Source organism: Dasypus novemcinctus, chromosome 2, assembly GCF_030445035.2.
Source record: "Dasypus novemcinctus isolate mDasNov1 chromosome 2, mDasNov1.1.hap2, whole genome shotgun sequence".
In the NCBI taxonomy this organism is placed as follows: Eukaryota; Metazoa; Chordata; class Mammalia; order Cingulata; family Dasypodidae; genus Dasypus; species Dasypus novemcinctus.
Window position 1 is genome coordinate 173,850,488 of NC_080674.1, and position 21,555 is coordinate 173,872,042.

General features: G+C 36.3%; 1 protein-coding gene across 2 annotated transcripts; it reads left to right on the forward strand.

Moving 5' to 3' along the window:
- Positions 1-4,122: 4,122 nt before the first annotated feature.
- Positions 4,123-20,802, forward strand: MAT2B (methionine adenosyltransferase 2 non-catalytic beta subunit). Of its 2 annotated transcripts, none has more exons than XM_058281897.2 (7): positions 4,123-4,310; positions 12,297-12,491; positions 15,217-15,331; positions 15,524-15,676; positions 17,537-17,730; positions 19,373-19,486; positions 19,865-20,802. In XM_058281897.2, exons 1-7 carry the CDS (start codon positions 4,281-4,283, stop codon positions 20,033-20,035), a joined length of 972 nt encoding a protein of 323 aa, XP_058137880.1. In that variant the 5' UTR covers positions 4,123-4,280; the 3' UTR covers positions 20,036-20,802. The 2 variants fall into 2 exon arrangements, with proteins under 2 accessions (XP_058137880.1, XP_058137875.1); XM_058281892.2 differs by lacking the exon at positions 4,123-4,310 and adding an exon at positions 6,231-6,454.
- Positions 20,803-21,555: the final 753 nt, after the last annotated feature.

Here is a 21,555-nt window from a genome sequence, read left to right on the forward strand (position 1 = left end):
TAATGGGCATACAATGTATAAAGATTTAACATATAAAGATTTAACTTAGTGAACCTTAAGTTAAACCATGGACTATACTGTAGTTAATAGTGTTGTAGAATTTGAGAGAAGTTCAATTATTTGAGTATAGAGAGGCCAGGACTCAGGAATGATTTTGAGAAGGAAAAATGGTTTATTGACGGCCGGCCGGACTCGGGAGATTTCTGTTTGAATCCCGAGCCCTGAACAAGATTTTCAAACGTCTTTTATACAGAGAGGAAAGGCCAAATGGTCCCTTTGTTTCAGTTCTCAATAGGCTTCAATTAGCATATATATCTTCCACATCTTAGGTAAGCTTTTAGCATGGACTCCAGATATTCTAGGTAAGCTTTTAGCATATTTGGTTTTTGCATTTCCCCTAAATACTTAAAATTTATAGCCCTTGCATTGTTAAACTGTTTCCTGGGACTGGAGCCGCTGCCACTGTCCCTAAGGGCAGGACTGCAGCCTCTTACCATTCCACACCCACAAGTCAAACAGCTTAGTTATCTCTGAAGAGACAAAGAGCCTTCCACCCATAGCCGACATCAATAGTACAATTATAAAAATGTGCTTTTATCAACTGTAACGATTATACACTCCAATGCAAGGTGTTAATAATAAGGTGGTGGGAAACGGACTTTGGCCCAGTGGTTAGGGCGTCCGTCTACCATATGGGAGGTCCGCGGTTCAAACCCCGGGCCTCCTTGACCTGTGTGGAGCTGGCCATGCGCAGCGCTGATGCGCGCAAGGAGTGCCCTGCCACGCAAGGGTGTCCCCCGCGTGGGGGAGCCCCACGCGCAAGGAGTGCGCCCGTGAGGAAAGCCGCCCAGCGTGAAAAGAAAGAGCAGCCTGCCCAGGAATGGCGCCGCCCACACTTCCCGTGCCGCTAACGACAACAGAAGCGGACAAAGAAACAAGACGCAGCAAATAGACACCAAGAACAGACAACCGGGGGAGGGGGGGGGAAATTAAATAAATAAATAAATAAATCTTTAAAAAATAATAATAAGGTGGTTTACAGGAATCCTGTATTTTGTGCATGATTGTTCTGCAAGCCCACAACTTTTCTATTTTAAAAGAAAAGCAGCAGCAAGTAGAAAGATAGTTACCAAGTTAGAGAACAGAAATTCATATTTAAATGACAAAAGAATCCATTTTTGTAGGGATCTCTTTTAATTCTCAAGATTCTAAATTTTTTTTCATCCTGAGTATCTATAGTTTTATTTTCCCTATGCACTATCTTTTTCTACTTTATTAAACTTCCACTGGCCACTTTAAAAAAAAAAAGAAAGAAAGAAAAGATTTAACCTGAGACAATAACAATATAAAGGGGGAGGGAAGGAGACATGTGGGTGTAGAGTGTTTTACACTATTGAAACAGGCTGGAACTATAAGAACTAGGTTTTTATTACTTTAAAATATTAATGGTAATTACAAAGGTAACACAAAGAAAATAACTAAAAATTGTAGAAAAAAGGAAAGAAGGGGATCATAATGTATACTTCAGAAAAGCAACTAAATACCGAAAGAGGAAATAATGTAGTAATTGAGGAACAAAAATCTTATAAGACAAACAGAAAACAAGCAGCTAAATGGAAGAAGCAAATCCTTTCTTCTCAGTTATTACCTTAAAAATCAATGAATTAAATTCTCCTATAAAAAGGCAGAGATTGGTAGATTGGATGAAAAAGCATGATCCATCTGTATGCTGTCTACGAGTCTTGCTTTAGGTACAAAGAAACAAAGAGGTTGAAAGTTAAAGGTGGGAAAAGATATTCCATGCAAATAGGGTTGGGGATTGAATCATGTCCCCCCACAAAGATCATGTTCAGATCCCAACCCCTGGTCGTGAGTGTAAAAACATTTGTAAATAGGACCCTTGAAGATGTCATTAGTCAAGGTGTGGCCAAACAGAATGGGGACAGGCCCTAATCCAATATGGCTGACGTCCTTATAAGGCAAAGAAATTGGATAATGAAAGAGGACGCCATAGGGAGCAGCAAGAAGCTGGAAGTCAATGGAACCTGATAGATGAGAACATCCTGCCATGTGAATTACTAAGTGACAGATAAGCCAAGGACTACCAAGGGGTTGCCAGCAGCCAGCCCCAGATGCCACAGTCTTGGGGGGGAAAGCATTGCCTTGCTCATGCCTTAATTTTGTAGTTCTCACTTCAAAACCACGAGCCAATAAATTCTGATTATTTAAGCTGGCTGTTTTATACTATTTATACATTGTATGGTATTTGTTTTAGCAGCTGGGAAATTAAAACAGTTTTTGGCAATGGAAAGTAGTCTGCTGCTATTATTGCAAATACCCAAAAATGTGGAAACCACTTTGGAACTGGATAAGTGGAGGCTGGAAGAATTGAGGCGCTTGATAGAAAAAGCCTAGATTGCTTTGAAGAGACTGTTGGTGGAAACATCAACGTTTGATGTTATCAGTCTTTTAGATTTTAACCATTCTCTTTGGTATCTTAGTGTGGTTTTAATTTGTATTTGCCTGATGTTGAACATCTTTTTATGTGCTTATTGGTTATCTTTTTATCTTTCTTTGTGAAATTGTTGCAGCAAAGTCAGGAGTTCTGAACCACAGAGAAACCCCAAAATGACACTTGGAGATGTAGAGGAACAGATTTATTATGCATGGGCTCAGAGGAGAGTCAGTCTCCAAAGTCTGAGCCCCATTTTTCAGTTTTCATAGGTTTATATAGGATTTTATATGGGATCAGCATGGCTAATGCGTTGTTAGGCCAAATTTTGCAAGCAGGGTTATAGGAGCAGAATGCAGGTGCAAGGCTGTGCTTTTGCCGGGATTGGCAGGAGTGATTTGTTAGATTACAGAAGCAGGGAGAAGGAGTCATTCATTTGATATTCTCCTGCAAAGGCCATGTTCTTACAGGCCGATTTACAGAAGCAGGGGCAGGAGTGGCTCGTTAGATATTTTTTCCGCAAGGTTATGCTTTTTATTTCTCAACAAAATGTCTGTTCAAAACTTTTGTCCAATAAATTTTTATTATTGATTTACAGGAGTTATGCATTTATTCTGAGTATGTCCTTTTTAGATATATGTATTGAGAATATTTTTCCCAATCTGTGGTTCGAACAGATGTTTTTAATTTTGGTGAAGTCGAATTTATCAACTTTTAAAATTTTATGCTTTTACTTTTTCTGTCACATTTAAGAAATAATTTGTTTACTCTTAGATTTGGAAGATATTCCCTTCTATTTTCTTCTAAAGCATTGCATTTTAGCTCTTACATTTAGACAATACAAAATTTTAAGGTATTTAAATAGAGAAACATACACACACAAATTCTCCTGTAACTTATAGACTTCTCTGAATGTCTCATAGAATTTACCATACAATGTGCACTCTAAGTGTATAAAACAGTTAAGTGAAATTTTTTTTTAGCACTATCTGAATGGCATTTTTTATTGTTGTTAAATTGGTACAAAGCCATAATCTAGAACAGTGGTTCAAAATTTAACAGGACATATTCATCACCCTTAAGGTTGCTTAAAACTAAGATTATTGTGCTGCACTTGTAGAGAATGATTTATTTCCATGATGTACAGGCAGGCTTGGGAATCACTGATCTGGAAATCCTTAATGTTTGTTCAAATTAAAGGCCACTTCACCTACCATATTCTTAAACACTTAAGGGGGCAGCAAAATGTTAATAAAAATGACCTGTTGCATTTTAACTTCTGTGTTTTGTTACCAGCAGTGACGTTTATAGACCTTTCAAATAGTAATTTAAAAAGCATGGGCAGAAAGCACTGGAGAATTTTAGTAAGTGTTCTGCTGAAATAAGGAATAACTGAACTAAATATTTTAGAGCAGGTACCACTTGCATGGTTGGTGTAATTCCAATTGTGGACTGGCCCTTGTTTTTCTCCTGCAAGAGAAATTGCAAGGAACCTTGACAGAAAACGAGTGTGCAGGGTGCCCGTGTCTTTATTAAGTTTGTGGTACCTAACAGTTCTGCAAACAGACCCTCGCTTGGCGGCAATTAAACATGAAACTTCTCATTGGCTGTTTTCAAGCCGGTCACAGGGAATCAGCTGCCAGTTTACTGCAACGTGGAAAACTGCATGAGTTTCTGGGATTGGAATCAAACTAATTTAAAAGGTCAAGTGAACCCACCGCTCACGTTTTCTGGTGCTTGCGCTCTCTGCAGACCCGAGTACACAAAGACCCAGCAGGAGGAGGCGGAAGCCGAGTCCATTACGTTTTCCTGAATTAATTTTGGAATCATGCCTGAAATGCCGGAGGACATGGAACAGGTAAGAGCTAGCTATTCAAGAAACAAAGCATCCCAGAGTTAGAATTGCTTTCAAATCATTCCAGTAATGAAAATAAAAACTGGTGTCGTTCATTTCTTTAAAACATATAACCTGAAATGGAAGACTAAACCAACTTGAGTTGTTGAACCAGGGAACAAAGCTATGGAGATCTCAGCTAAGTTTCATTAATTGACAAAAATTAAACGCAAAGAGAATAGCACTTTGATTTACTAGATTAAATGCAATGATATATGTGAAGATTCTATATAAATAAGGATTTCATCTATAGTTCTGTCCTTCAGCCTTTCTTTGTCTTGGTAGGAATTGAAATCTGCCAACCTTGTAGACTTAGCCACGACAGGAACTTGGATACTTTTTTGTATAACAATTGTGTTTTATTCTCATAGCATCTTTCATCATTAAAGAGTATGATTAAAACCATAGACGAACATATGCACCTAGAACTCTACCCAACTTTTACCTGGCAAATATCCCAGTTTCTCAGATATAGGCAGGTAAACTCTATTTGTTCCTCACTCTAGACAAGGCTGCTCTCAGAATCAAAATGCTAATTGCATATGCATGTCTGTAAATCCTCATATTGAACTTAATTTTTTGTTTTCCTAGAAAGATTAGACTGAATCGCACGTTTGCAACCAGAAACTTTAAACAAAATACCTAGTTTTTCTTGAGAGGAAAACCCTCACCCCTTCTCTTTGTTGTCTGTAGATTATTCCTGTTTAGTGCTGAGGCGGTCCTAGGAGTCTGGGATTCCCTGATATTGCTAAACTAATTAACGGTAACGGCCTGTATTAAAACAAAAAACAGAAAAGCGAGGGACTGCAGGGTCTGTTCTGTTACAGTACCAAAACAAAAACAAAATCCTTTAGATTTACATGAAAAAGGAAAGTACAAAGTCACTGCACTCGGACCTCGAAAAACGATGAGACTTTAGCACTAACCTAAACCCAAAAGGATTATGAAAAAATAACTTAGAAAAGTTCTACCAGTGGTCACGTTTCTGGGCGCCCTTTGGATCTCGGTTCGCTCTAAGTCTGGACAAGAACGCTCAGTCTGCCTGAAGGAGAACTTTAGCGGTTCGGAACTGGAAGGGAAATTAGTTGCATGCTAGGACGGTCTCAATACTTTGGTTTCCGAATCATTTTTAAAAAGCGAAACAGGTGGTAGAATGTCCAGCATTACACTCTCCACTTGATTCCTTTCCTTTAATTTCCGGTGGTTGCTAAGGGCTCAGCTGGCGTTGACCACCATTGCAGCCAGTCTGCCGGTGTTTCCTAACGTGTGGGGTATTGAGTCCCCTCACATCCACGAAACTAGATTCTCTGATTCCTGCTGGCACAGATTCTTTATTCTGGGTTAAAGTACAAGAATATGCGTTTTAAAAAGATATTCATCCACCTCCTCTTATTATTTTTATTTAGTTAAAAATAGTTTGATATTTTTGGAATTTCACACATACTACTTTTTAGGAGCTCAGAAAGACAAACAGTTCCCTGAAGTGTTAATGATTCAGATGTCAACATTCTTATTTTTATTCCTGCCTCTTTCCAAATGTATAAAAGCCCTTACGAAATGCCACCTAGGTACATGTCCTTTGAGTTCCCTTCCTCTCCCCTCACTGTGTTGTACATACTACATTATATGCCCAGTTGAATCTTTTGCATTGATCAGTCCGTAAATTTCCATTCAGGGCAAAATTCAACCCTTCCGTAACCACACACACAAAAGAAAAATAGGGGGAAAAAAGCACACAAGTCAACAAAACCCCTCAAAACAAAACTTGGGTTTATTGCTTAAGTCTGGGGCCTCTGTTGCGTGTATCACTTTAAGAGTTGGCGCGTGGGTTGGGAGCGTCCCGCGTGCGCCAGCCCTCTTCTGGGGTGTCGGCGGAGCGTGTCCAATCAACAGGCGCTGCCCTGGCGGCGGAAGCCGGAAGCGGAGATCAAGGGCTGGACCTGGCCTAGGGGAGGCGGGCTGAGACGCTGAGAGCCGCAGCTCGCGAAGGTCCTTAGGCTGCAGGAGGTGGCGGCCGCGGTGGCCGCGGCACGAAGACGGCGGGGATGGTGGGGCGGGAGAACGAGCTCTCCATCCACTTTGTTCCCGGGAATTGCAGGCTGGTGGAGGTGAGGGGTCGGCCCGGTGGTCTTCCTTGGGGTCCAGGGACAGTGGTGGACGAGTCAGATTGGCGGTTCGCTGATGGTCTGCTGGCGTGCCCCACCTGAGCGGGAGCCCGCGGCCGGAGTTGCCTGAGTGCTGTCCTCCCCACCCCGGGAGCTTAGGGCGGGGCCACTGAGTATGTTTACTTGGCTCACATCCGTCAGTGTTTCTCCTTTCCGCTGCGGCTAGAAGCGAGTAGGTCAGTCAGGGTTTCACTTTTGGGTGCTCAGTCTCTGCTCCCGAGAACGAAGAGGGGATTTTCAGAGTTATTTCCGCTTTCATTCTACTTGTTTTCATTTTTCTTCTTCATCCTTGGTTTGTATAACTCGATCTTACCAATTAGTAGCTCTGAAAAAGAAGGGGAGGGATGGCTTTTCAGGAACAACAATAATATTGGCGATGACAACTTATTACATTCTTACTTCGTAAAATACACTGTATTACACATTTTATTTGTTATTCATAACTATGAGAGTCTGTTATTGTCCCGTTTTACGGGTGAGTAAACTGAGGCTTAGATTTGTTCAACTTAATTCATTAAGGTTAGTGCCTGATTTTAAATAAACATCTGTCACGGGCTGTGAATCACTACAGAGTTACATATAGGAAAATTGTTACGGTATTTGAGAACTCCATGCCTGGTATTCCACCATCCTCTCTTCCTTCTATTCCAGGCCACTCATCATTCACTCAGTTCACAGAATAGGTCAGCACGGAGATAAGACTGTGAAGCCGAGATCAATATGTTTTATGGCCATAAGAAAGCATAGAATATAGCTGGTTTTGATAATGCAAACCTTTTACCCTTCCAAAATATAGCATGTTTACTGTTTTTACATCTCTGAGAGTTTGAGAATAAAGTTAGGAGAAATGGGTAATTTAAACTTACATTGCTCCTGTGTACCCCAAACAGTGGTGAGGTCATAATGCTACTTATTGTTTATATTTATGTATATGAATAGATGTATATATGTATGTGTATAAGGCTTAATCTCTTTTCATAAGATTTTAGTAAACTAATGAAAATGGATTTTCATGTTTTCCTTTATCAAAAATGGTACAACTAAGAGCTTGACACTTAGTTGTGCTCAAAGCATGCAGAATTAAAACCCATTCATCAGAATGATAACTGTTTTATAGTTAATGTTAGGGAAGCAGGCCGCAGTGATTTCCTGTTAATAATAGGGTCTGCAGGGTACAATAGAGCGATAGTGGGAATTAGACTAATCTCACCTAGGTGGTCTTGGGATCTTAAATTTTTTGAGGGGGAGGGGGCCAGGGATTGAACCTGGGCTTCGTAGTGGGAAGCCACCGTGCCACAATGGCTCCCCTGAGTTGGTTTTTCCTTTTGTTTGTGTGTTTGATTTTTTTCGTTTTTAGGAGGCACTGGGAACTGAATCCAGAACCTCCGGTGTGGGAACCTGGCACTCAACCAATTGAGCTGCATACGCTCCCTTAAAGTTTTTTAAGGCCCAGGAGTTTCCATTTAAAGGTCAATGTTTTGAGGATCCATTGAAGAAATGAATATGAAACTTTGCCAAATTTATGACGTTCTAAATATAATAAGGTATTATTATGTTTACCACTAAAACTTAAGATTATCCTACAGATTTTAGCTGTAGTTTGCTCTTTATTTTTTTAGAACATTTTTATTAGAAACTAAAGCAAGTGAGCTAAGTTAGAAATCCTGTGCTATAGTACTGCATTGGACCATTTTGAAAGAGCCATCTATCTCCCATTACTGATAGAGTTTGGTACCATTTGATGAGATACCATAATAAGAGCAGTGGCTCCCCATTTATTTACATGTATTTCATTTTTCAAGAATTCTAGTGCCTGTAATCTAGTCAACCTGGGTTTGTTGAATCTGTACATTTTGAGAGTTTACACAATAAGAGGCAGATAATGAGTGGTTAAACTGATATACAGCCTACTTTACCTATCTAGCAAAAATCAAGAAGTCAAAATTTGCAGGCAGACAAATATATTCAATTCTTCACTGTGGTTTGAGTTAACTGGACAACTTTTTGTCCATTCTGCTGTCTAATGTTTTGTTTTGTTTTGTTTTTGTTTTTTTGATGTATTTCAACATTCCTGTGTTTTGCAGGACTACATGTCTGGAGCCATGGTCCAAAGTAATTTTTATGCTTTTTTCCCTAACAAAACAAAACAAAAAACCATATACTTCAAAAGTCTTCGTTTAGAGTTCTATTTAGATAGAAACTAAAAACTAGAAGGGCTGTTTATGTTCAGAACCTTTTAATTTCAGAGTGAGATTTTATTTGCCTGCCACCAATAAACCTGCAATCCAAATGGTAATATCTTATGTTGGTTCTATACTGGTGACAGAGAGAACTCTCACATAAGAGTCCGTAGAGAAAACTTAGAGAAAAGAGGAAAAACTACCTTATTTAAATGGTACTTTTTCTATCCTATTCATGGTCTTTGTAGAAAGGATAGTAAGGAAAAAGAATTATTGAATTTTAAAGCTGAAAAAACCTTAGTCACTTTGTTCACAACTCATTTTACCATTTAAGAATTAGATCAATAGAGATGGAGAAGTTTCTCAAAAATACAGCTTGTGGCAGAGCTAGGACAAAACCTTAATCATATATAAAATCAAATATAAGCTCAAAGGATTGAGGCAAAACTCACTAAGAATTCGGTGGACTGGATCATAGAAGTAGGAAGACCTGAGTTTTCCCAACTTTTTCACTTGCTTTTACTGTGGGCAAAATTCTTGACATCTCTAGACTTCAGCTTCTTCATTTTGGAAATATCTGCCTTCCTTGTCTCACAAGGCTGTTTTCATGACATTCAAAAGGTATGATGTATGATAAGTCTGCTTATGTAACACATGATAGTTTTCATGTATAAAATTGTACAACATCATTTTCATCTCAGTAAATGTTGGCTCTTTGGATAAATTCTTAAACATTGACATCTGACTACTGGGAACCAAGGGCAGTTTCATATTTTCCTCAAAGGACCTTATATATTACCCTTGTTATAAAGTTGCATGTTCTCTGTGCAATCCCAATCCTTTTGTAAGTTTCTTAATATTTTTAAAGTTAAATATATTCCCTAAAGAGACTTGGTCTTCTTGGAATTTATACTGTTTAGTCAAATCTAAGATGCTCTTGATTATGTCATCTGAGCTCTTATTTTAAGATGGCACTAAGGAAACAAAAACACTATCAACCTATGATACATTTGTAAGAAGGATTTCTGTTTCATCCATTTAACAAAGATAATAAAATGAAAGTGTGCGCACCAAAGTATTGAAATATGTAGAGATCTTACTCTGTTTAGTAATTTTTGTGGATTGCAGAATGCTTCTTTGACTTCTAGTCCTTTTCAAAGGGGAATGATATACAGAAAGGTAGATGGGCAGTGTTTTGTTGTTTATTTGAATAAGAAAAATGGATCTTTATCAAAGACTTGAACTGTCCTGGAATTCAAGATTGCATTGGTTCTCAAAGTGTGGTCCCCAAATCAGTAGCAGCAGCAGCATCTGGGAACTTCTTAGAACTGCAACAAGTGTCAGTTCCCACACCAGATCTGAAAGTCCTCCAGGTGATTCTGATCCACACTGAAGTTTGAGAACCCCTGACCTAAAAACTGTTATCTATCCATTTTCTTCTCTAGAGAGAAGTAAAGAATAAAAAACCAAGAAGAAACCAAATCATTTATCTTTTGTAGTATATTCCCAGGGATTGTTATGGTATTTATCCTGTGTAAATTGTTTTCTTACAGGATGTCTACTAGACTTGGCATATTTTTTCTTCTTTACAATTAGTCTTTGTAGAGCTGTTTTCTTGCCAAGTTTAAAGAAAATATTTTGCTGGCAACAATCCTTGTTTTCATAGATCACTCGGCTTAGCACCTAGTTTTTGGAGCAGAGCCCAATTAAATTCAACTTTTAGAATGTCTTGAAATTGGTCAAGCTAAAGAAAAATGTCTTTAAGAATTTACTTTATATTGTCTCCTGTCAGCCGTTTCGTTTCAGGCTTTTCTTACAAAGTAAGTCTCTGGTTTTGGTGTTTCTATGTTTTGTTTTTAATGTATAGTCTAGTAAGTAATTCAGCTGAACCACATATTGTATGTGTATTTAAAGTTTTTGACAGTGACTAATAGAACACTTGAAATATAAAGTCCTCAAGTTGATAAAAGTTAACAAAACTTTTTTTTTTAAGTAATAAATGTTAACTTATTCAAGAGTCTAGGAGGAAACTTAAATTTTACTTGTCTTGGGAAGGGAACATTTTGATACTTTGCTTGAAACAGAGTATATTTCTTAACAGTTTTTTAAAACTTTGTGTGCAAGGAATTTTTTTTTCACAATAACAACATGCCAATTTAAAATATTTTAGAAGTTTTTTTCCTTATCATTTGCATTAATTAATGTTTCTGTATAGATAAATTTAGAGTTAACTCAGAAACATTTATTAATTTGCTTAAACATAGAAAACGTATTAGTGCTGTAAGAACAAAATTTGTTTTCCTTGACTAATTTTCTAACTCAGATACATCAAAATATAAATAGTTAAGATTTGAAACCAGAAATGTCAATTTGTAAACATATTGGCAGAATACAGCCCAGATATATAATCAGGATAAAATAAGTAAGCTTAAAACTAATTATATGTTTTTATACACTATACACTGAAGAACATAATTGAAATTCATATTATTACTCCTTTGGGCATCACTGAACATAAATATAAAATAGTCCATTAACATGATTTGACGGTTTGAATTTTGTGAATCCCACAAAGCAAAAGATCATGTTTTAAACTAATCCATTCCTGTGGGAGTGGGACCCGTTTGACTGGATTACATCAGTGCGACATGATTCATGTTGTCTTCTCTGACTTGCTGGGTTTGATACAAAGGGAGACACAGAGAGACAGACACAGGAAAAGGGAGCTGCCATGTTTTGTTCTGCCATGTGAGAGAGGACTGCAAGAAAACAAGCCCTTGAGAGGCCTAAATAGCAAGGTCCAGAAAGAGATAAGCCCTATGCCTGTTGCTCACAGCTGATCTCCAAGGATGGTAGATTGTGGAGGGGAAGGCAGAGAGTTCTGTAGAGATAGGTGGCCATCTTGCACCATGAAAGTGGCAACAACGGCCAAGATCCACAGTAGCTGTCTTTGTTGTAACAAATGTACCGTACTGATGAAGGATGTTGTTAATGTGGGAAAGTGTGGGAGGGGGAGGGAGTGAGGCATATGGTAATCCCCTATATTTTTAATGTAACATTTATATCATCTAAAACTTCTTTAAAAATGAGAAATTTAATTTAAAAAAAAAGCTGACTTCGGTGGGAAAGCATCTTTGCTGATGCCTCAGTTTTGACATTTGATGGCCTTGGAACTATAATCTTTTACCTCAAATAAATCCGCATTATAAAAACCAACAGATTTCTGGTACCTTTGCATTGGCAGTCCTTTGGCAAACTGATACACATGGGAAACCTGAATCTGTTTGAATCAGTAATTCCTTTTCTTGCAATATCCTTTTCTTTTCTTTCCTTTCCTTTCCTTTTCTTTTCTGTTCCTCTTTTCTTTTTTCTTTTCTTTCTTTTCCTTTCCTTTCCTTTTTGTTAGATTTTATCATTTTACTTAAATGATACAGTTTTAAGTGCAGTTTGATTAATCTTCATTCTAACAGTTTAAGAGTTGGCTTATAGATGTGTATGTATCAAATTACTTAGCTTGAGGTATTTGGTAAATAATGATGGTGACTAATTTTTTAAAGAGAGTTATTCGCAAAGTAATTAATCATTTTTATCCCTTCACCTTTAAGGAGGAAGTTAATATCCCCAATAGACGAGTTCTGGTTACTGGTGCCACTGGGCTTCTTGGCAGAGCTGTCTACAAAGAATTTCAGCAGAATAATTGGCATGCTGTTGGCTGTGGTTTTAGAAGAGCAAGACCAAAATTTGAACAGGTTAACCTTTTGGATTCAAATGCAGTTCATCATATCATTCATGATTTTGAGGTATGGTTTAGTCTGTTTATATTAAAACATACATGAACTCTATTAACTGTGATATAGAAAATGCTCTTTCTTTGAAGGAAGTTACAGTACTTGAAAGATCTAATAACAATTATAGTACACCTTTTTTTAACCTTACACACAATAACAATAACACTGCACCTGTTTTTAACCTTATGAGGTACTAGTATATACAAAACTTAAAAAGTTTAGGTTGAGACCTTATTCACAATGATAAAAATCTGAAGCATTTTATAAAAAGCTAATGTCTGTGGAGTGCCTTCTAAGTACCGCATTCCATGCAAGAACTTATAAAATTTTATCTGTAAAGCTTACAACACTGAAGATGTTATTTTGTAAATAGTTTTGTCATTTCCATTTTAAAGCTGAGGAAGCAGGCTCAGGAAGCTAATTAAGTTGCTGTCCATGGTCACACAACTAGTCAAAGAAAAATTTGAGTACCAACCCACCTCTTTTCAAATCTGGAGTTTATGTTCTTTATAAAAATGTGGTCCAAGGAGCACTTATAGCAGAATCACTTGGGGAACTTGTTTTCAAGCCTCACTTCTAGAGATTTTAACTTATTAAGTCTGTGGTGGGGCCCAGGAATCTACATTTTAAGAAGCACCCCAGATTATATACATTAAAGTTTTTTTTTAATAGCATGGCTAGTTGTAATCACTATGGCTTGCTTTCATCTTTTCTATTCATTTCCAAAGATTAACAAACAACCTTTTCACCAATTCTGCACAGATCAACCATCAGCTTTCTATTCTCTACCCTCCTTCTATTTTCTGGTGACCCATATTCTTGCTAACTCCATGAATTTGCACAACATATTTAGTTCATAATAGCACAATCATACAGTATTTGACTTTTTGTATCTGACTTGCTTTACGTAATGTCTTCCAGGTTCTTCCATGCTGTCATATGCTTCATGACTTCATTTCTTCTTACCACTGCATAATATTCCATCGTGTGTATGCACCAGTTTGTTTATTCATTTATCGGTTGATGGACACCTGGGCTGTTTCCATCTTTTGACAATTGTGAATAATGCTGCTGTGAACATAGGTGTGCAGATGTCACTGCTCTCATCAGTTCTTCTGGGTATATACCTGGTAGTGGTATTACCAGGTTACATGGCAAATCTATATTTATCTTCCTTAGGAGCTCCCAAACTGTCCTTCACAGTGTCTTTACCATTCCCACCAAAAGTGAATAGGCGTTCCTATTTCTCCACATCCTCTGCAACACTTACAGTTTTCTTTTTTTAAAATTTTAATAGATTTATTACAGAGTTGTGAATTTACAGAACAATCATGTACCTGTGCAGAATTCTCATACAACACCCCTTCACCAACACACCACAGCATGGTGGAACATTTGTTACAGATTATGAGAGAATATCATCAGACTATTAACACTAACTATGGTCCCTGTGGTACATTTGGCATGTTTTACCATACTCCCCTATTATTAACACAGTATATCTTTGGCATTGATGTAAGAATATTATAGTGTTGCTGTTAACTGTAGTCTATGGATTGCATTAATTGTATTTTTCCCTTGGTTCTCCACATTCCTGCTACCCTGCAATAGTGACATACATCTGTTCTAATTCACAGAACATTCTTGGATTTGTACTATCAACCACAATTCTCATCCAGCTCTGGGTTCATTGTGTTACTCAATCCTTAGATTATTCTCTAGCTTTCTTTCAATTGACATTATATCTGTAGACTGTCATTTTCAACCACAATCCCATTTATGAAAAATAGATGCTACTCACTATAATGTGTTACTGTTAGCTGTATCCATTTCTACACTTAGTCATTTTAATTAAATCCTCTACATACATTAAGCATCAGTAGTTCTTCTCAACCCTCCTCATCTCCTAATAACCTCTACTCTAGGTTTTGACTCTATGTGTTTCTTTCTTCGTATTTAGTTCACATTACACACCAAAGTTTTAAAACAACTCTCAGATTATGCTTCTACACACATTTGTGAAAGAGAAAGTTTGGTCTGTGGGTACAATAGCCTTGCCCTGTCAGTGGTCACCCAAATCTTAGCTCTGGCTCAGGTCTCCTGGGAATGAGGTGCCTTTTCTTGTCCATGGACCCTTTGCATTCCTCTGTCTAAATGTCTGTCACATTATATTGGAACAGTCTCTATATAGCTGTCTTTTCTACTAGATTACTAGATTATGATATCCTTGCTCCTAGAACAGTGCCTGTCATAGAGGTGACATACTAAATGCATAACTGGGAATATAATTTTCTTGGATAGTTGATTTTCTTTAAATTATTGGTCAAAAAAGATTTGAACTTATGAATTTAGTTGCAATTAATATTACTCTCCCCTTAACAAATTTTATTAAATAGTTATATAAATGTATCTCTTATCTCCCATTCCAAAGTAAGGGATGGAACTTGTTTTGATTTAGGAATGGAGTTGATGACAAAGAGTTTTTTCTGGTAGGGATTACTAAATTGCTCTTTCCTTTTCAAAGTCTATAAAATAATTTTTTTTCAGGAAGTTCAAAACTTGGAAAAAAGGAAGCATGACAAAACTATATTTAAAATTACAATGATTTATTCCTTATTTGAAGGAAAGTTGATTTAATTACTTTTTTTTTTCCTGTGAATTAGTTTATTCTAGGAAGACTGTGGTCATCTGTTTTATTCCTTTTTGGATTAAAAATGCATCATTGCTTAACTTCTAGCCTCATGTCATAGTACATTGTGCAGCAGAGAGGAGGCCAGATGTGGTAGAAAATCAGCCAGATGCTGCTTCTCAACTTAATGTGGATGCTTCTAGGAATTTAGCAAAGGAAGCAGGTAATAAAGACTATAAAATCTTCATAAAATATTCAATGATCACTGAGTTTTTAAAGATTAAGGTTTTATAGAACGTTTATGAGACTTTTAAAAATAATAGGTCTTCAAAAATAAACCATTCTAAATTCCAGTGAAGACTAATGTCATGTAATAATTTAATGTGTTGTTGTTTGGTTTGATTTGGTTTGGTAGCTGCAGTTGGAGCATTTCTCATCTACATTAGCTCAGATTATGTTTTTGATGGAACAAATCCACCGTATAGAGAGGAAGATATACCAAATCCCCTGAATTTGTATGGCAAAACAAAATTAGAAGGAGAAAAGGCTGTCTTGGAAAACAATTTAGGTAAGACATATTCTCTTTAGCCCTTATTTATTGTTTTGGACTCCTTTTTTTCCCCCTGACATACATTTTTTAATTTTAAAAAAGTTACAGAACACAAATTACTTGAGAAATGATATGTACAAAAATGTGCTGTTAAGGAAAAGGAAAACAAATAATTTTAGAAATCCTAAAGAATAACTACTTTGTGAATCCATCCAAACTTTTTCCAGTGTTGTCATATACATATACATGTTTTTATAGAAAAAATACATCACAAAGTGCAAACTTTTATAATCTACTTTGAAAAAATATAAACCAGTATCAGTTTTTCATAGCTTGCAGTATTCTGATTTATGTATGGTTTTTCTTTTTCCCTACTTGTGTGTGCAAATTATGTAAAGTATAGCCTCCTTGAAAAAAATTTAAAAGGACACTAAAAATTGTAAAGAGCGAATGCCATTTTATAATGCTACCTTTGGGATATAAGAACAGTTCATGCATATGTATAGAAGTATTTTGAAAAATCTGCAACAGTGTTTCATAACCTGTTTTCCCCCACATTTTTACGTTTCAATACATATGGAACCATCTGTGGGATGTCTTATTCCTATTAATTGTTGCATAGTGCTTGATTTAATAGACTTTCTCCACTAAAACTAGTGCCTTAGACCATACTGTGTTCTTGAGAAGCATCCCCTCATATAGGATTCCATATTGATGAATTTTTAGTTTTTCAATTTTTTGTATTATAAATATTCTTGCAGGAACCATCTTTGAATAGATTAACTATATATACTTGTCCAATAAGTTAGTTTAATTTATTTAAAACGTTTGTTGCTTTTCACTTACAGTGTTAATTATCTAGAAACTATTATAACACCTCAGCAGGGACCAATAGAAAACCTATATACCTCAAAATTCCTTAATCAGTGGTTGCAAGAATAATGTGATGAACACTCACATATACATATTCATGTAGATTCACCAATTGTTCAAATTTTTCACATTTTGTTTATGCATATACTTTTTTTTTCTGAACTGTTTTGAGAATTAGTTGAATTTCACCTCAAAATAATTAACACCTATATGTTTTAAGAACAAGGCCATTCTTCTACACTAATTGATTCAGTTATCTCTCAGGAACTTCAACATTAATACAACATCTTAACCAAATGTACAATCTATATGGTAATTTTCCTAAATTTTTGCAGCAATGTCCTTTGTTGTTGTTTTTTAAATCTAGGGTCTGGTCAAAGATCACTTTTATTTATTTATTTATTTTTTAATTGTATTTTTTTTAAGATACATAGATCACAAAATTTGTTACATTCAAAAAATATAAGAGGTTCCAATATACCCCCCAACCCCACCCCACTCCTCCCACATCAACAGCCTCTTTCATCATTGTGGCACATTCGTTGCATTTGGTGAATACATTTTGGAGAGCACTGCTGCACCACATGGATAATAGTTTACACTGTAGTTTACGCTCTCCCCCAGTCCATTCAGTGGGTTAAGGCAGGATATATAATGTCCAGCATCTGTCCCTGCAATATCATTTAGGACAACAAGGATCACTTATTATACTTAGTTGTAATGATTGGTTTTATTTTTAAGGATCATGATATTTTAGAAATTATACACATTGCTGCATAAAAATATCCCAAATGATAGCACATATTTTAAAATATTCAGGATCACCTGATCAGATTTGTTAAATTGGAATTATTACAGTGAGCTGTATCATTTTAGTATTTTTTTATTAAGAAACAAGTTCTATGCTTTGATGTTATTTAATTTAAATACACACATTTTCATCTTTTATAAAAACTTAAGATCCAGTCAGCTTTAAAGTATTATATGCTTTTAATTGATCTCCAGGAGCTGCTGTTTTGAGAATTCCTATTCTGTATGGAGAAGTTGAAAAGCTTGAAGAAAGTGCTGTGACTGTTATGTTTGATAAAGTGCAGTTTAGCAACAAGTCAGCAAACATGGACCACTGGCAGCAGAGGTTCCCAACACATGTCAAAGATGTAGCCAGTGTGTGTCGTCAGTTAGCAGAGAAGCGAATGCTGGTGAGAAGCTCTGAAAGAATTCCTAACTTCCATTTTCATAAAAATCCAGTTTGTCTCTTCCATGCTTGAACTTTTATTGTTACACTTAGTGTGTTAAGGAGTGATTGTAAAGGTGTTTTTGTTTTTTTAAAACTAGAAGACCAGGGCGGCAGACTTGGCCCAGTGGTTAGGGCATCCGTCTACCACATGGGAGGTCCGCGGTTCAAACCCCGGGCCTCCTTGACCCGTGTGGAGCTGGCCCGTGCGCTGTGCTGATGCATGCAAGGAGTGCCCTGCCATGCAGGGGTGTCCCCGCAAAGGGGAGCCCCACATGCCAGGAGTGCACCCCGTAAGGAGAGCCGCCCAGTGCGAAAGAAAGTAAGAAAGTGCCGCCTGCCCAGGAATGGTGCCGCACACACGTAGTGCTGATGCAGCAAGAAGAAACATAGAGGGAAGCAGACTTGGCCCAGTGGATGGGGCGCCCATCTACCACATGAGAGGTCCACGGTTCAAACCCCGGGCCTCCTTGACCTGTGTGGAGCTGACCCATGCACAGCGCTGATGTGCGCAGGGAGTACCCTGGCATGCAGTGGTGTTCCCTGCGTGGGGGAACCCTATGCGCAGGGAGTGCACCCTGTAGGGAGAGTCGCCCAGCGCGAAAGAAGTTGAGGCCTGCCCAGGAATGGTGCTGCACACACGGAGAGCTGACACACAAGATGACGCACCAAAAGGAGACACAGATTCCCGTGCCACTGACAACACAGAGAACAGACAAGCAGAGGAGTGGGGGGAAGGGGAGAGAAATAAATAAATCTTTAAAAAAACAAACAAAACTAGAAGACCAAACAAAAGTAGTTTACAGATAATCTATATTAATGAATCTTAAATATGTTATGGTTTTATGTTTAAATTTCTCAAATACTACAGAACCGTTGTTTCTTCTATTGCGAGATGTTTCTTCTGTTGCGAGATGACTGACAACTTGTCTTTAGATAACAAAATAATTACCTAATGTCTTTTAAAAAGTTACCATGGTCAAGATATTTATAATTCCAATGAATACTTTAAGAAAGAATTTATCTTTTGAAAAATAATTTGTATTCTTACTACTCTTTAAGGTATTTGAGTAGGAGTTAATTTTAAACATTTGACTCTAGAGCTACATAGAATAGCCGTAACTGAAAACATTAAAGGCTGATGTAGTTCAGGATATTAGAAATAGTATGACCATACGTTTTCAATATATGAAAATTAATATTTATTTTGAATATATACCCTGACAATATTTAAGAATGTTGTAATTGATTAGTTCATCTAGATAAATGGTCCTTTTTAGATTTGGTTTTAGCTTCTTAGGATAATTAGAAATATTAAATTGGACTGTATTTCCATGAAAATCTCTTAATCATCTTTAGGGTTACCATTAATTAAATAAAATTCGAGCCAATTTTATTTTCATTTCAAAAAATTCTTAAGGCTAAATTCTAGAAATTGCTTTTGGTATTTAACTGGGAATATTTACAGGACTTTGATTTTTGATATCTTGTTGAAAGCATTCCAGAAAAGGAATTTTAGTTCTTAGACCTTATTAATTTTTCTTGCCAATTCCCCTTAACGTAAAAATTAGAAACTAATTTAGGTTTTTTTGTTTCCTGGTTCTTAGGATCCATCAATTAAGGGCACCTTTCACTGGTCTGGCAGTGAACAGATGACTAAGTATGAAATGGCATGTGCAATTGCAGATGCTTTCAACCTCCCCAGCAGTCACTTAAGACCTGTAAGTACATGGCATTCAAAACTTTCTCACTTTCTAAAAGTCTAGATCCATCGCTACAGTGCATATTATTGGTAATACTTTTCTTGTTATTTTGGACATGTTGGCTAACTTAATTTCCCAGTGCTTATCAAATTGAGCTTTACTTGTATGTTAGCAGTTTATATTGCTACTTTTCTCTAAATTATCATCTATAAAATACATTATTAATAAAGTTTACAGGAAAGGTATTGTCTTGATTGTGCCAGACGTTTCATTAATTTTACTAGGTATGATTGAACCAGATTTCTTGTGGTTAGGGCAAAGGGAAGTAGCGAATATAAACCTCAAGATGTGACCCTTCACTTACATTTGACCTGTGGCTTTCATTTTTCTTTAAAGATTACTGACAGTCCAGTCTTAGGAGCACAACGTCCAAGAAATGCTCAGCTTGACTGCTCCAAATTAGAGACCCTGGGCATTGGCCAGCGCACACCATTTCGAATTGGAATCAAAGAATCACTCTGGCCTTTCCTCATTGACAAGAGATGGAGACAAACGGTCTTTCATTAGTTTATATGTTGTGGTTTTTTTTTTGTTTTTTTTTAATGAAAAGTATAGTGTGTGGCACTTTTTAAAGAAAAAGGAATTAGTTTTGTATGAGTGCTCTTTAATTGTGAAATTTAACGATCTTTCAGGTAAATGATGCTCTTGCACTAGTGAAATTGTCTAAACAAAAGGGCATTGATGCCTTGTTTGAAGTAATGATCTGTTAATCATTTTGTTTGTTCTGGCTTAACTTGCTTTTTGAGTATAGTAAATTATGATTCTTAAATATTTGAAAGCCAGGATGAAATAGATCTGCTGTAGACTTTTCTTGGGATGAAATGCATTGTTCATGCCTATAACCTCAACGTTTTCAGGATTTTTGTAACTGTTGATCCTTTTATGTTGATTGTTTTAAAGTGTGTTAAAATAGTATGAAAATTATTGTGTTAATTATTTGCCTTGCTTGAGCTCAGATCAAAATGTTTGAAGAAAGAAACTTTATTTTTGCAACTTAAGTGCAGTTTTTATGCCTGAGATATTTCAACATGTTTCTGTATATTGGAACTTCTGCAGCTTCACACCTTCTGGTTTTGTAGCAGTGTATGGTGAGCACTTGAGAGAGAGTGTGTGAATGTATGTGTATGTATTTTTTAAAATATATATATAACTGTCCTTTTCACTCCATGTCACTAAATGATATTTCATATATGTGGTTATACTAAGAATAATGGGCCTTGTAAGTCTTTTGACCATTTATGAATAATAATAAATATGTACTGCTGGCATGGTAAGGCTTAGTTTTCTTGTATTTACTTGTCTTTATAAATGGAAGGACCAAACATCTAAACTAATTGTTATTTTGCTGTTTTCATTTAAAAAAATAAAATTTATATATATCATTAAAAAAAGTTATATATATCATTAAAAAAATAAAATATATATATACACACACACTTACCATTTAACACTGATGTATACAAAAGAGTATAGGTGAAATACATTGAGATACAGAACAAAGTAATAAAATGAATACTGGTGAACCCACCACTTGATATCTAGGATGTTACAGGTATTGTATCTACTGCCAGTGGATCGTTTTTTAACTATCTAAAAATAAATAACTATATAATTTTGTTATATTTACCATTTATATAGAATGTTCCTTCTGAAGAATGCAGAGTATTTGAATGTGTTATCTATAGTAACTAACTTTCAGGTGACCATAGCCTCAGCATTTTAAGTACTTTATAGCAAAGCCAGAAAGTTAGGATGACTTGGTTTCATATTTTCTAATTTCACTTCTGAGGTGTTGTTTCCCTTATTGAAAAAAGTATTTGGTTCCAGTTTCCTAATTTACCTAGAATTGTGGTTTAAGATAGGATCAGAGCTGGTGATTTGGTTAAAGCAGTAATTCTCAGACCACATTATATTTTAGAATTAACCAGGGAAATTTTACCAATATTTGAGCCTTACCCTAGACCCACTGAAATAGAATTTCTGGTATTGAGACCTGCTTGTCTTTTTTTTTTTTTTTTTAAACAAAT

What these genes read in the sequence shown, in the direction of transcription:
- MAT2B (XM_058281892.2), top strand. Translation starts at nt 6,392, where the DNA reads ATGGTGGGGCGGGAGAACGAGCTCTCCATCCACTTTGTTCCCGGGAAT. An exon ending in ATATCATTCATGATTTTGAG is followed by an intron (nt 12,492 to 15,216) that starts GTATGGTTTAGT and finishes CTTAACTTCTAG; the next exon opens with CCTCATGTCATAGTACATTG. An exon ending in TAGCAGAGAAGCGAATGCTG is followed by an intron (nt 17,731 to 19,372) that starts GTGAGAAGCTCT and finishes CCTGGTTCTTAG; the next exon opens with GATCCATCAATTAAGGGCAC.